Source organism: Bufo bufo, chromosome 1 (genome assembly GCF_905171765.1).
Source record: "Bufo bufo chromosome 1, aBufBuf1.1, whole genome shotgun sequence".
Lineage (NCBI taxonomy): Eukaryota > Metazoa > Chordata > Amphibia > Anura > Bufonidae > Bufo > Bufo bufo.
In genome coordinates this window covers 120,700,981-120,716,576 of record NC_053389.1, presented here as the reverse complement: position 1 = coordinate 120,716,576, position 15,596 = coordinate 120,700,981, and the positions used below count along the sequence as shown (strand labels likewise).

Genomic DNA, 15,596 nt, shown 5'->3' with positions numbered 1-15,596 from the left:
AAGCGATCAAAAAGTCACACGCACCCCAAAATAGTGCCAATAAAACCGTCATCTCATCCCGCAAAAATCATACCCTACCCAAGGTAATCGCCTAAAAACTGCAAAAATTATGGCTCTCAGACTATGGAAACACTAAAACATGATTTTTTTTTGTTTCAAAAAAGAAATCATTGTGTAAAACTTACCTAATATGTATACTTTTTTTTTATTTATGTAAGTTTTACACAATGATTTCTTTTTTGAAACAAAAAAAATCATGTTTTAGTGTTTCCATAGTCTGAGAGCCATAATTTTCAGTTTTTGGGCGATTACCTTGGGTAGGGTATGATTTTTGCGGGATGAGATGATGGTTTTATTGGCACTATTTTGGGGTGCGTGTGACTTTTTGATCGCTTGCTATTACACTTTTTGTGATGTAAGGTGACAAAAAATGGTTTATTTAGCACAGTTTTTATTTTTTACGGTGTTCATCTGAGGGGTTAGGTCATGTGATATTTTTATAGAGCCGTTCTATACGGACACGGCGATACCTAATATGTATACTTTTTTTTTTATTTATGTATTGCCGTTTCCGTATCGAACGGCTCTATAAAAATATCACATGACCTAACCCCTCAGATGAACACCGTAAAAAATAAAAACTGTGCTAAATAAACAATTTTTTTATCACCTTACATCACAAACAGTTTAATAGCAAGCGATCAAAAAGTCACACGTACCCCATAATAGTGCCAATAAAACCGTCATCTCATCCCGCAAAAATCATACCTTACCCAAGGTAATCGCCCAAAAACTGAAAAAAGTATGGCTCTCAGACTATGGAAACACTAAAACATGATTTTTTTTGTTTCAAAAAAGAAATCATTGTGTAAAACTTACATAAATCAAAAAAAGTATACATATTAGGTATCGCCGCATCTGTGACAACCTGGTCTATAAAAATATCACATGATCTAACCTGTCAGATGAATGTTGTAAATAACTAAAAATGCTGCCAAAACAGCTATTTCTTGTTACCTTGCCTCACAAAAAGTGTAATATAGAGCAACCAAAAATCATATGTACCCTAAACAAGTACCAGCAAAACTGCCACCTTATTCCATAGTTTATAAAATGGGGTCACTTTTTTGGAGTTTCTACTGTAGGAGTGCATCAGGGGGGCTTCAAATAGGACATGGTGTAATAAAAAAACAGTCCAGCAAAATCTGCCTTCCAAAAACCGTATGGCATTCCTTTCCTTCTGCGCCCTGCCGTGTGCCCGTACAGCAGTTTATGACCACATATGGGGTGTTTCTGTAAACTACAGATTCAGGGCCATAAATATTGAGTTTGGTTTGGCTGTTAACCCTTGCTTTGTAACTGGAAAAAAATTATTAAAATGAAAAATCTGCCAAAAAAGTTAAATTTTGAAATTGTATCTCTATTTTCAATTAATTCTTGTGGAACACCTAAAGGGTTAACAAAGTTTGTAAAATCAGTTTTGAATACCTTGAGGGGTGTAGTTTCTAGAATGGGGTAATTTTTGGGTGGTTTCTATTATGTAAGCCTTGCAAAGTGACTTCAGACCCGAACTGGTCCCTAAAAATTGGGTTTTTGAAAATGTCTGAAAAATTTCAAGATTCTAAACTTCTAAGCCTTGTAACATCCCCAAAAAATAAAATATCATTCCCAAAATGATCCAAACATGAAGTAGACATATGGGGAATGTAAAGTAATAACTATTTTTGGAGGTATTACTATGTATTACAGAAGTAGAGAAATTGAAACTTGGAAATTTGCAATTTTTTACAAATTTTGGGTAACTTTGGTATTTTTTTATGAATAAAAATGAATTTTTTTTTACTTCATTTTACCAGTGTCATGAAATACAATATGTGACGAAAAAACTATCTCAGAATGGCCTGGATAAGTCAAAGCGTTTTAAAGTTATCAGCACTTAAAGTGACACTGGTCAGATTTGCAAAAAATGGTCAAATCCTTAAGGTGAAATAGGGCTGAGTCCTTAAGGGGTTAAATGATGGCAGGTGTATGCTGACTCATATTTAACATGATTTTGAATGTGATTGCTTAAGGCCTCATGCACACGACCGTTTTTTTTTGCGGTCCGCAAAACGGATTTCCGTTGTTCCGTGATCTGTGACCGTTTTTTCTTCCGTTGGTCTTCCTTGATTTTTGGAGGAACACGGACATGAAAAGTGAAAAAAAAAACTAAGTCAAGTTTGCATTGAAAATGATAGGAAAAACGGACACGGATCACGGACACGGATCACGGACGCGGATGACTATCTTGTGTGCATCCGTGATTTTTCACGGACCCATTGACTTGAATGGGTCCGTGAACCGTTGTCCGTGAAAAAAATAGGACAGGTCCTATTTTTTTCACGGACTGGAAAAACGGATCACGGACACGGAAGCCAAACGGTGCATTTTCCGATTTTTCCACGGACCCATTGAAAGTCAATGGGTCCGCGAAAAAAACGGAAAACGGAACAACGGCCGCGGATGCACACAACGGTCGTGTGCATGAGGCCTAATTCTGAACACAGCTACATCCCCAGTTATAAGAGGGTGTGCACACTTATGTAACCACATTATTTTAGTTTTTTTTCTTCCCTCCACCTAAAAGATTTCAGTTTGTTTTTTAATTGAGTGGTACAGTTTATAGGTCACATTAAAGGTGGAAAAAGTTCTGAAATGATTTATCTTTGTCTCATTTTTCACTTTTTATAATATATAATACAAACAAATTTGTTTCAGTAAAACAAAATTACATTTCCCAAAATAAAACATAAAATTGTAAAAAAAAAAGAAAAGAAAACCAGACATATTGGGTATTGCCACGTCCGTAACAACCAGCTCTATGAAAATATCACATGTTCTACCCCTTCACCTGAACGCTGTTGACAAAAATAAAATAAAAACTGTGCTAAAACAATAATTTTTTTGTCGCCTTACATCACAAAAAGTACAACACCAAGCGATCAAAAAGGCATATGCCCCCCAAAATAGTACCAATCAAGCTATCACCTCATCCCGCACAAAATGAGCCCCTACATAAAACAATCGGGCGAAAAAAGAAAATAACTGGCTTTCAGAATATGGAGAGGCTGAAACATGATTTTTATTTGTTTCAAAAAGGCATTTATTGTGTAAAACTTAAATAAAAAAAGTATATATATTAGGTATTGTCACGTCTGTAACGACCTGCTGTATAAAAATATCACATGATCTAATCCCTCAGGTGAACACCGTAAAAAAATAAAAACAGTGTAAAAAACACACCTTACATCACAAAAAGTGTAATATCATGTGATCAAAAAGTCATATGCACCCTAAAGTAGTACCAATTAAACCGTCATCTCATAAAGAAAAAAGTGAACCCCTACATAAGACAGTCGCCCAAAAAATAAAAAATAAACTATTGCTTTCAGTATATGGATACACTAAAAATATATGTGTGAAGGCTTTGGCCTGGATTTGTGGGAGGGGCTGAGGTCCGCCTCCAGCCTATTTAGGGCACCCCCCTACCTGGCTCCTGCACCGTCCGAGGTCTGAACTTGAGAGAGAGAGTCGCGTGTGGAGTTAACTGAAGAAGTTACTTACAAGTTGCTGTTTCTGAAGTTCGTTGTGTTTCGGGTCCAGGATTTGGAGCATTCCGGTTCCATCCGTCCGGCTTCACCTGGTTCCTTGCGGGTCACGTTTCGCCCGTTCAAACTGTGAGTTTTCATACGGTACAGCACAGGGCCTCACGGCTGCCCTGCTTCCAGCTCGGTTCGTTTCAACATTTACCTGTAAAACCATGTCACAGTTTCATTTCAAATCACGGTTCATGCTGGCACCTTTTTCTGTTCATGCATGCACGCATACCCCACCGCATCCCCACTCCTAGCACGGACAACACGTGTACCAGGTTTCCATGGCAGCAAACACGCCGTTCCCCTCCCCTCCAATCATCCCACGCACTTTTCTTCCCTCACACCCCTCGCCAGGTCAGCGGCACGGCCGCCCTCTCACTTACACCAGATGCTCGCCGCTTCCCGGCCTCTCCACACGCTCCCCCGCCACAAGCCGCACCAGGGCCGAGGTCCCCCTATTCCCCGCCGCCGCGCCGGCCCGCGACTCCATCCTCCTGCCGCGCTGCCAGTGGCGGCCGCCGCGTCCCGGCGCCCGGTTCGCGCATGCGCGGCGGGGGCGCTGCGCATGCGCGGCCGCGGCGGCGCATGCGCGGTAGCCTGGCGGCCGGCCACAGGTGCCGCACGCGTGCGCTGTGTACATGGGGGTGGGGAGCCAAGGGGTGCCGCTTGCACACCCCTGCACCAGCCCCACGGATCCAGCTACCGCTCCCCTCCATCAGGCAGCGCTCCAGGGGGGGGGGGCGCAATTCATCTTCACAAGAGCCGGCATCAGGGAACACACCCGCCAGGCCAACATCCATGTACGATTAAAAATCCATACACTTCATACAGTCACCAAAGAAACCCGATAGGAAAAACCCGCCATATAAAAAAAAAAAAAAAAAAAACATATATATAAAACCCGCCATATGAAAAAAAAAAAAACCCGCCGAAAAAAAAAAAAAAACCCGCCATATGATAAAAAAAAAAACAAAAACAAAACCCCGTTTTCCATTAGAACATCAATATCCCTGTAAAACCGAAAAAAAATAAATAAATAAATAAAAAGGTCCGTATTCACACCTTCCGCCACAGCACGGGGCCTCATTTCACATACCTTCCATACCATACCGGGTCACCGTTGCAACTCACGGCGCAATCCTCTCAGGTCATGCTAAACGTTCAGACCACAGTCAACTCTCGTCATAACACTTTCTGTCTACCCCTCTTTAGGCGGTCAAGCTTAGACTTATTTACGCTGCACGTATCCAGTGACTTTTTCTTGCTACCAGGTACGTACACCTGCTCAATCGTTTTCTGTTTCCTACATTTCAGTCCATCCCGTTAGGGTCAGCGTGCTGGCATCAGGGGCTTCGAAATCCCACTAGATTAACCCCCTCTTGGCTTCGCCATCAGTCAGTGGTCCGCGAGGCCAACACCCCGCCTCACACGCTCGGAGGCAGCCGCCCATCGCGCCACTCGTTAGTAAGCCGCCTCGCTGTTGCATAGAGAGGGCCTCACCTGTCACTCCCTTTCCCTAGTCCTGTCGTACAAGTCACCGAGAGGCCTCACACTCCTGCCACCACGTCAGTGGCCTCATCAACCCCTCGCGCCAACTCATAGATAGAGCCTCTCAAGCCGCTCGGCAATTAGCAGGGCCTCATCTGTCACCATCCTAGGCTTAATTATTTCGCCATCCGGCATAGCTAGCTTGCCAGCACGGTCCTGTGTTTTCCCCACACTAACAAACTATTCTGTTTTAGCATGTCTCTGGAAGGAATTGAGAACTTTTCCCTTCCGGGCACTCCGGCTAGATCCATCACCTTAGCCCAAGGAGACGATCTTGCCAGCCCAGCATCCATCAGAGCCTGGACAATTCCGCGTATCACGACGGAATTGAAGAGACGGCATATCCCCTTCCCCGCCACGGCAAGGAAAGCGGAGCTTTTCCGACTACTACGCACGTCAACCAGTAATGCGGAGGCAGGGGAAGGACCCAGCCAGTCCAGCACGGGGGATATACACGCCATGCTGGCCTCTTTGATGACGTCCATGTCCAGGGTCAACAACAGGTTGGAGAGGCTGGAGTCGGTCACCACATCCCTCTCCTTGGCAGGGCCACCACCGGCAGCGTCACCGGCACCATCCGGTTTGCCAGTGGCCGTGCCATCCATCAACCCAGATGACCAAGAAGTCAGCCCGGCGCACATGATACCGGAGCACTTGAAAAGGGACATTCTGGAAGGTAAGGATGTGAACCTGGCCTCCCTCCTGATTGCCTCTCAAGATACTGTTGAGAACAAAACTTATGCTTACGACGATGTCTCAGTCGTGGTTAAATCTAGGGATGCCCGCCTCAATAGAAAACTGTCTATTCCAGAATTTGTGTTGGCTTTCGGCATCTACAGGGAGGTCATCTGCACGGTCTACCCTAACAGAAGGGAGGAGTTTGACCTCTACATGCACAAGCTGGTGGACCTGGGCAACAAATATGGGGGGTCGGCATTCTATGACTACCATAGATCTTTTTCGGCAAAGGTGGCAGGGGCTTTCTCCCAGTACGGAGTCCGCTCCAACTGGGCAAGAATCGACACTGTCATATTTTGCCGACACTTCGCAGGCCTAAGGACGCCAGCTTGTGTGCACTGCTCCTCCACTGCCCACACCACCAATTTCTGCCCAAACGCAGCGGACAGTCAAGCCCCCTCTCAAGCGGCCGGCCCCTCCGGGGTCACGGAGAAATCAAGCCGGGACAAGCTGGGGCGGCCAATCAAGTTTCTGGGCAAATCCCAGATTTGCAACAATTTCAATGTGGGATCCTGCAATTTTAGCGGGTGCAGGTTGTTGCACATTTGTACCAATTGTTTCCGGGCTCATGCTAGATCAATGTGTCCAAATAAAATGTTTTCTAAACCGTATCTATCGACCATAAATATGCCGGTTTTTCAGCATTTATGTCTCAGCACCCATCCAGACATCTCACGGATTTCCTCGTGGCAGGGCTGACAGAAGGCTTCCACACGGGCATCCTGCACATGCCGACAGGCACCCTGGAATGTCCAAATCTCCTATCCGCCCAAGGCAACCCCACCGCAATTGACGCCCTCATAGCCCAGGAAGTTGCAGAGGGTTTCGTGCTAGGACCATTCAAGACACCCCCATTCACCACATGGCGCACCAATCCCATTGGCATCGTCACCGGGAAATCTTCCCAGAAACAGAGGCTAATCATCGATCTATCGGCACCACACGGCTCAGCCGACCCCAGTCTCAATTCCCTCATTCCGTCGGAGGAATTCTCACTCCAATACACCACTATAGATCACGCCATCACCGCCATCAGGCAAGCAGGGGTCGGAGCATGGCTCAGCAAAACCGACATCGCCAATGCGTTCAAATTGCTACCAATTCACCCATCGCTGTGGCACCTTCATGGCATCAAGTGGTCCGAAAACTATTATTTTTTCTCCCGGTTGACCTTCGGATCCAAAAGTAGCCCAGCCATTTTTGACACATTCGCGGAGGCACTTTGCTGGTTGCTCTTGAACGTAGCAAGATGCCCGATGGTCTTGCATTACCTGGATGACTTTCTACTCGTGGAGGAAAACATCTCCCCTCCCGCCAGCCTCAGGGCCACCATCAAGCTATTCGGGGAACTTGGGGTACCCATCTCCACAAAGAAAACAGAGGGGCCGGACACAGTCATCACCTTCTTGGGCATTCAGTTGGATTCTGCCTCTATGCAAGCCAGTTTGCCACTCGGGAAAATCCAGGTTATTCTCAACCACATAGACAATTACCTTCAACTCGGCGACTGCAATCGCAAGGAACTACAGTCCCTATTGGGGTCCCTGAACTTTGCCATGCGCATCATCCCCCAGGGTCGCGCGTTCATTTCACGGCTTCTGCGCCTTTTCCCCCTTTTCCTTCACGACTCTCACAGGCTGCCCCTGGATGCCCACGCCACTGCAGATCTGGGTATGTGGAGGAGATTTCTATCCGCCTGGAACGGCAGGAGCATGTTCCTCCCTCAGCTGTCGGACTCTTCCCCATCAATCTGGTCGGATGCGGCATCCACCACAGGTTTCGCGGCCATTTTTGGGAACGATTGGCTGTGGGGTAGCTGGCCTCCTGCGGTCCAGGGTTTGGAAGGATTCTCCACTACCTCGGCTCTGTTCGAGATCTACCCCATCGTGGCGGCCGCCGTGGCGTGGGGTCATTCATGGGCTAACAGGTCGGTCCGATGCTACTCAGACAACCAGGCAACCTGCCAGATCATTAACAGGGGTCGGTCCAAATCCCTCACTATCATGAGGTTCCTGCGCAGGCTTACTTGGTTGGCAGCTTGCAACAATTTCTTCATACACTGCTTCCACGTCCCGGGAAGGTGCAATACGGCAGCTGACAATCTGTCTCGTTTCCAATTTCAGGCGTTTCATCAGGCTCTCCCGTCAGCGTCACCCACGGCCTCCATCACCCCGTCATTTCACCAGCTCATTCTGGATTAGATGTCATCATGCGCCATAGCCAGTTATTATCCCATTCTGCACTATCAGACAACACACGCAGGTCATACAACAGAGCATTCACACTGTTTAACAAGTTCCTGTTGGAACACAACATCACGCACCCATTTGTCATGACTTCCCTGCTGGGGTTTGCTTCCTTTTGCCACCTCAAGCTCAAACTGTCATACAACACCATCAAACTCTATCTCACCGGCATTCAACATCACATGCTGATCATACACCCTAACAACATCAGTTTCATGGCCTCACACCAGATCAAAACCATACTCAAAGGCATTCAGAGGACAGAACCCGCACGGCCGACACAGAGACTGCCCATTAACAGTCACATTTTCAAGGCATTATCCGACTTATTAGACACCAGACCTTTTGAAGCTGTTACCAACTCCATCATCAAAACAGCGATGTACCTGGCCTTCTACGGATTCCTGAGGCCCGGGGAATTCACCACGACCTCGGCGACCCAAACCACACATTGTCTACTAGCCTCCCACTTGACGAAACACGGGGATCATTATATCCTAACCTTACCTCGCTCCAAAAACAGTCAGCTTTCACCCGTGGACATTCCATACTACCCTACGCAGAACAGATGGTGCCCAGTCGGGGTTCTGGACGCATACAAACAGCATCACAAGCTCCTACCCTGTCAGCCACTACTTCAACTGCGCGGGTCTGCACTCACCACCACCACCTTTATGATCTATGTCAGGTCATCCCTCACTCAACTAGGCCTCAACGCATCCAACTACTCTGGGCACTCCTTTCGGATCGGGGCCGCATCCACGGCCTCCAGTGCCAACATCCCGGCTCATGTCATTAAGAAGTTGGGGCGCTGGAAGTCATCCGCTTTCACACGTTACATTCCCAATCCAACACGGGAGTTAAGAAACGCTTTCCAAGACATGTCGGGTTGAGCTTTCATGTATATCGAATACAATAAAGTGTTTATTTCATTTTTGCCCTCTTCTTTCTCAGGCCTACCTCATCCTCGGTTTCGGCACACCACAACCGACTACGCTTATTCCCTGATTTCCTAGGTTCTTCACTGTACTACCGTAAGTGCCTCACACAAGTGTGAAGGCTTTGGCCTGGATTTGTGGGAGGGGCTGAGGTCCGCCTCCAGCCTATTTAGGGCACCCCCCTACCTGGCTCCTGCACCGTCCGAGGTCTGAACTTGACCCTCCCACCACTCCACTCATTTATAACTCATTTCTTCCACATCTCTTTCCTTGGGTGGGCCCTCTTCTTTCTCAGGCCTACCTCATCCTCGGTTTCGGCACACCACAACCGACTACGCTTATTCCCTGATTTCCTAGGTTCTTCACTGTACTACCGTAAGTGCCTCACACAAATATTTTTTTTCAAAAACGCTTTATTGTGTAAAAGTGAAACAAAGAAAGAAAGTAGACAAATTTGATATCATCGCATCTGTAACAACCTGCTCTATAAAAATAGCATGTCCTGACATGGGATCGGGCAGTAAAACAGAGGGCACCGCACATGCGTGAGACTTTGGAAAGCGAAGCCGAATTGCAGGCTGTCACTCAAAGGCAAGAGGTGGTGTGGTTACCTTGACTTGAAGCAAGGAGGCCGCTGCCCCCTTGACCTCAAGCTGACATGCAAATTAGCACGGACTGAGGATAAAAGATCGTTTTCTGACCTTAGCAGCATCGGACTGCAGGATGAAAAGTATGATGCGCTCATTCATTTCTATGGGGCAGACGGAAATGGCTAAGCCAGTGCTCGGCTATTTTCGGCGGCTCCATAGAAATGCAGGGCGGCTGCGCATGCAGAGACCTTGAGAATGTGTATGTCTTATAATGCAAAGTATATTAGTAAGTTGCAGTCATGTAGTAATGGAGATAATATCAGGACAGATATCAAGTTGAAAATATGACGACCACTAACCACTATTATTTTAGGTATCTGGGCCAGAAAGCAGCTTCCAAGAGGAAAGAAATTTGGGCCTTTTGTTGGAGAGAAGAAAAAGCGTTCTCAAGTGAAGAACAATGTCTACATGTGGGAGGTAGGATTGTCTTTAGTTATACTGCGGGTCTTCTGAGGGGTCCTGATTAGAGATGAGCAAATCAATTCTTCAAACCCAAATTTATTGTAATTCGTTTTGGGTGAATCAAATATGCTCCAATCGCCCTGGTATATAACACTCTGTGGTCTCATATGTAGAGAGAGACAAGGGGGGGTTGAGCCTAGTATGCTATTCTTGGTTCCTGGGCAATTTATATTCATGGGATGGGGGTGCTCTTTCTCTGAAGAGCGCCTAGTAAGTGTAGTATGTGTGCGGAGTATTCTAGGCCGGACAATATACCTCTGGGTTTCTGGGAAAGATATTCAAGTTAGCTTTCGATATAGCCAAGCTTTTCTGATGCCAGCAGATGTAAGAGGTTTTAATTCTTATATATTTTTTGCAGAAGCACAAAGGAGCATTGATTGGCTTACAATACTCCTCATGTGTACTCGGTGTTCTCCATAAGGAGAAACAGTATTGCAACCAAAGCCTCTCAGGCAGCCAAACAATTTTTTTTTACTCAGCTTTTTAAAAGCGTAGTTACCCAGAAAGAGCTGGATTCCTGATATGAGGCACTCCGTTTTCCTTTCTTTTTGGGAAAGAAGACCGGCTTGCATGTCTCTTTCAGAGAAGAATTATGTGGGGACATAAGCAATAGGTAAAAAATATTATTATGAAAAAGCACTGACTGACCGTTCGGACTCTAACTGAATTTATTGCCAAATTCGCCAAATCATAATTCATTTTAAGAAATTTGCTCATTTCTAGTCCTGATTTGAAATTGTCACTTACTCCTATAAACACATTTCTTATTTGTTATGATTTTTAAACATATAATGTGATGGGTCCTAAATGGTAACATATTAATCTGTGTTTCAACCTCCATTATTTTCTATGGGTGAACTACGATTCCACAATGGGAAATTTACCATGAAGAAAAACATTTTTCACCAGTTTGCACATTTCTAGTTGTAATGCAGTACATTTGTAAAAGTCTTTGAACCCTTTAATTTTCTTTCACATGTTATGTTGCTGCCTTGTGCTAAAAAAAAATAATCAAGTTTTCCCCTATCAATCTGCACTCAATACCCCATAATGAGAAAGTGATAACCAGGACTCTTCATATAGTTGGCCGCCCCACCAAACTAAGCAATTGAGGGGGAAGGAAAGGGCCTTGGTAAGAGAGGTGACCAAGAACCCATTGTTCACTCTGGATAAGCTCCAAAGATCCTGTGTGCAAATGGGAGAAAGTTCTAGTAGGTCAGCCCTCATTGCAACATTCCACCAATATGGGCTTTATACAGTCCTGATCAAAAGTTTAAGACCACTTGAAAAATGGCAAAAAATCATATTTGGCATGGCTGGATCTTAACAAGGTTCCAAGTAGAGCTTAAACATGCAACAAGAAGAAATGGGAGTGAGACAAAACATTTTTTGAGCATTCAATTTAATGAAAACAACGAATAAACTGAAACAGGCTGTTTTTCAGCTGATCAAAAGTTTAGGACCATACCTCAAAAAAAAAACTAAACCCCCCCAAAACAGAAATCCAACTTCCAAACATGAACTCAGTAATGAGTAGCTCCGCCGTTATTGTTTATCGCTTCCAAAATTCGTTTCGGCATGCTTGATGCAAGCGTTTCCATGAGGTGAGTGGGAACATTTCTCCAAGTGGTGAAGACGGCCGCACGAAGGCCATCTACTGTCTGGAACTGTTGTCCATTTTTGTAAACTTCCCTTGCCATCCATCCCCAAAGGTTTCCAATTGGATTTAGATCAGGGGAATACGCAGGATGGGCCAAAAGAGTGATGTTATTCTCCTGGAAGAAGTCCCTTGTCCTGCGGGCATTGTGTACTGTAGCGTTGTCCTGTTGAAAAAAACAGTAGTTACCACACAGACGAGGGCCCTCAGTCATGAGGAATGCTCTCTGCAACATCTGGACATAGCCAGCGGCCGTTTGACGCCCCTGCACTTCCTGAAGCTCCATTGTTCCACTGAAGGAAAAAGCACCCCAGACCATTATGGCGCCCCCTTCACTGTGGCGCATAGAAAACATCTCAGGTGGGATCTGCTTGTCATGCCAGTAACGTTGGAAACCATCAGGACCATCAAGGTCAAAGTTTTTCTCATCAGAGAATAAAACTTTCTTCCACCTTTTGAATGTCCCATGTTTGGTGCTCTCTTGCAAAGTCCAAACGAGCAGTTCTGTGGCGTTCAAGGAGACGAGGTCTTTGAAGACGCTTTTTGTTTTTTGAAGCCCTTCAGTCTCAGATGCCGTATGATGGTTATGGGGCTGCAGTCAGCACCAGTAAGGGCCTTAATTTGGGTCGAGGATCGTCCAGTGTCTTGACGGACAGCCAATTGGATCCTCAGGCTCAGTGCCGATGAAATTTTTTTTGGGTCTTCCACTTGACTTTTTTGTTCCATAACCCTCAGGACCATTTAAGAAATTCCAAATTACTATCTTACTGCGTCCCACCTCAGCAGCAATGGCGCGCTGTGAGAGACCCTGCTTATGCAGTTGAACAACCCGACCACGTTCAAAAAAGGAGAGTTTTGCCTTTGCCATCACAACGTGTGACTACCTGACAGAAAATGACAATGAATCCACATCTTTGCACAGATTTGGTCCTAAAATTTGGATCAGCTGAAAAACTGCCTGTTTCAGTTTAATCGTTATTTTCAATTAATTGAATGCTCAAAAAATGTTTTGTCTCACTCTCATTTCTTTTTGTTGCATGTTGAAGCTCTACTTGGAACCTTGTTAAGATCCAACAAATGGTTAAGGCTGCATGCAGCCTGTAATTGTGGGACGGGCCAGGTCCCCCTTCTTAAACCCCCTCGTCCAGCTCACCGCACCGCGCCCGCCGACTCGCACTTCCTGTGACTCACGACACTTCCGGTGCCAGTAGCGTTCGTGGTCCCCGACGTGTCTTGTCTCGACTTCCTGACGCCAGGTTTAGGTCCTGCGGAAGGTCGCTGCCGGCCACTCGCGGGAATTCTCAAGCTTGAGGGTTTTCAGGTAGGTAATCCTGGGCTGCTCCCCGCAGTTCCTCTTACCTACATCCCGGGTTGCCTCCCCGGAGGCACGCTAAGGATGTTTTCTCTCTCACTCAACCTGTGACGTTCAGGTTTCTTCTCTGTCCTTCTTAGCCTGAGGCGTTCTGGTGTCTTCTCTGCCCAGGTACCCTGAAACGTTCAGGTGTTTTCTCTGTCCATCCCAGCCTAAAACAACCAGGTGTCTTCTCTGTCCAGGTACCCTGAAGCGTTCAGGTGTCTTCTCTGTCCATCTTGGCCTGAGGCGTTCAGGTGTCTTCTCTGTCCATATACCCTGAAGCGTTCAGGTGTCTTCTCTGTCCATCTTGGCCTGAGGCGTTCAGGTGTCTTCTCTGTCCAGGTACCCTGAAGCGTTCAGGTGTCTTCTCTGTCCATCTTGGCCTGAGGCGTTCAGGTGTCTTCTCTGTCTATACCCTGAAGCGTTCAGGTGTCTTCTCTGTCCATCTTGGCCTGAGGCGTTCAGGTGTCTTCTCTGTCCAAGCACCCTGAAGCGTTCAGGTGTCTCCTCTGTCCATCTTAGCCTGAGACGTTCAGGTGTCTCTCTCGTCCACTGTCGCCTGTAGCATCAGGGTCATTTCTGGTCCCTTTAGCTCACGGGGGCAGCCACCTTTACGGTAGTCAGCCGTTGCAGCAGGTGTCTCCCAGTTCCTACGCATCTTGCGGCACCCAGGGACCCTGCTCACGTCCCCAACCTGAAACGTTCAGGTCACTCCTCGCCGCCCGTCCTGGAACTCCCAGGCCTCCTTCTTCCCGCAGTCCTTCCACTCCGCCTCCTGGCTCCCCAGATACCCCTTCTTCCTGGTTTCATGTTTCATCCACGTCTCCCTGTCCCCGCTAGTAGCCGACTCAGCGGTGTGTCCGCACGCATCAGCATTGGTGTCCAGGTCCTGCGCTGCAATTTTCTCACGTCGCTCCTAACTTTTCCAGTCCTCAGGGCCAGCCGGGTCGTTCCCGTCGATCCTCAGACGGTAAGGCAAGGGTGTTGATTCCACGCTCTCAGGTACGTCCTCAAATACGTTCGCCCATGACCTCAGTAGTCATGGTACACCCCCCCCCACGACCTCTCCAGCTGCCATTTTGTTGTCTCTAATTTCCAGGTCTCGCAAGGTCTCTGCTATCTTCGGAGCCATGTCGCAGGTATCAGACGGTGACGACGCATTGTCCCTCCCGGGTACTTCGGTCTCCGGCCAAGGCGGCCCAGCAGCCCTCCGAAGATGGACCGTGCCAAGGCTCATTGCGGAGTTGGGCAGAAGGGGTATCAGGCACCCAGCGTCAGCCAGAAAGGCCGAGCTTTACAGGCTATTGATGACCGAGCCCAGCCCTCCTGAAAGAGAAGATCCACCCCCAGCCATCCAGCAGTCCTTGGTACAGCTACAGGCCTCATTGGATTCGCTCATCTCATCCGTTGCCGACATCAGGACCACTGTGGTGGGCTTGGAGTCCAGAACACCGGCGTCATCCCAGGCGGTGGTCCCCATGGCCGATCCCCCTCTATATCAGCTTCCGGCTCCAGGTACGTCCCCGGCTGCTCCCGTGGTGGCTCCTGCGCACTTTGTGCCGGACAACATCAGGAGGGACATCTTGGCGGGCAAGGACGTGAATCTCGCGTCCATCCTGATTGCGTCCCACGATGCCGCAGATAATAAGACCTTTGACTGCGGGGAAATCTCGGTGGTCCTTCGGGCCAAGGATGGCCGTCTTAATCGCAAGCTCTCTGTACCTGAGTTTGTTTTGGCCTTTGGCCTGTATAGAGACGTGATCTGCTCCGCCTATCCGGCTCGCCGGGAGGAGCTGGACACGTATCTACACAGGGTCACTGATCTTGGGCACAAGTACGGCGGCACGGCTTTTTACGACTACCACCGCTCCTTTTCAGCCAAGGCCGCCGCCGCGCTGACCCAGTTTCAGTTCTCCGTCAACTGGGCCACGCTGGACATGGAATTGTTCTGCCGGCATTTCGCCGGTCTCCGGGCCCCCGCTTGTTCGACTTGTCAGTCAATTTTTCATGCCACAGAGTGGTGTCCTCAAACTGCCATGGCCCAACCAGACAAGGTCATCCCAGGCCCCTCCGGGGTCCCCCGCAGTCCCTCCTCCACCGATAAGTTGGGCAGACCCATTGTTTACCTTGGCAACAGCCAAGTATGCAACAACTTTAACTTCGGTTCCTGTCTCTTCAGCGGTTGCAGGGCACTGCACATCTGCTCCATCTGCTTCAGGGCTCACCCCAGGTCCACATGTCCCAAGAAGGCGTCCAGGCGCCTATGACTGGCCGATTGCGACATTGACCTCCTGGCCCTCCTGTTACGGGAACATCCGGTTCCGCAATTCGTGGACTTCCTGATCGCTGGCCTCTGCTTCGGCTTTGA

At 47.6% G+C, this 15,596-nt stretch overlaps 1 protein-coding gene across 4 annotated transcripts in view; it reads left to right on the top strand.

Annotated features, from left to right (window-relative positions):
* Positions 1 to 15,596, top strand: part of PRDM2 (PR/SET domain 2) — a 235,946-nt gene that overhangs the window by 80,230 nt on the left and 140,120 nt on the right. For all 4 annotated transcript variants that reach the window (XM_040428936.1, XM_040428921.1, XM_040428930.1 and 1 more), the window contains one exon: positions 10,069 to 10,172. In XM_040428936.1, the coding sequence (XP_040284870.1) occupies positions 10,069 to 10,172 (104 nt within the window). Of the gene's footprint in view, positions 1 to 10,068; positions 10,173 to 15,596 lie in introns of those variants that run through there.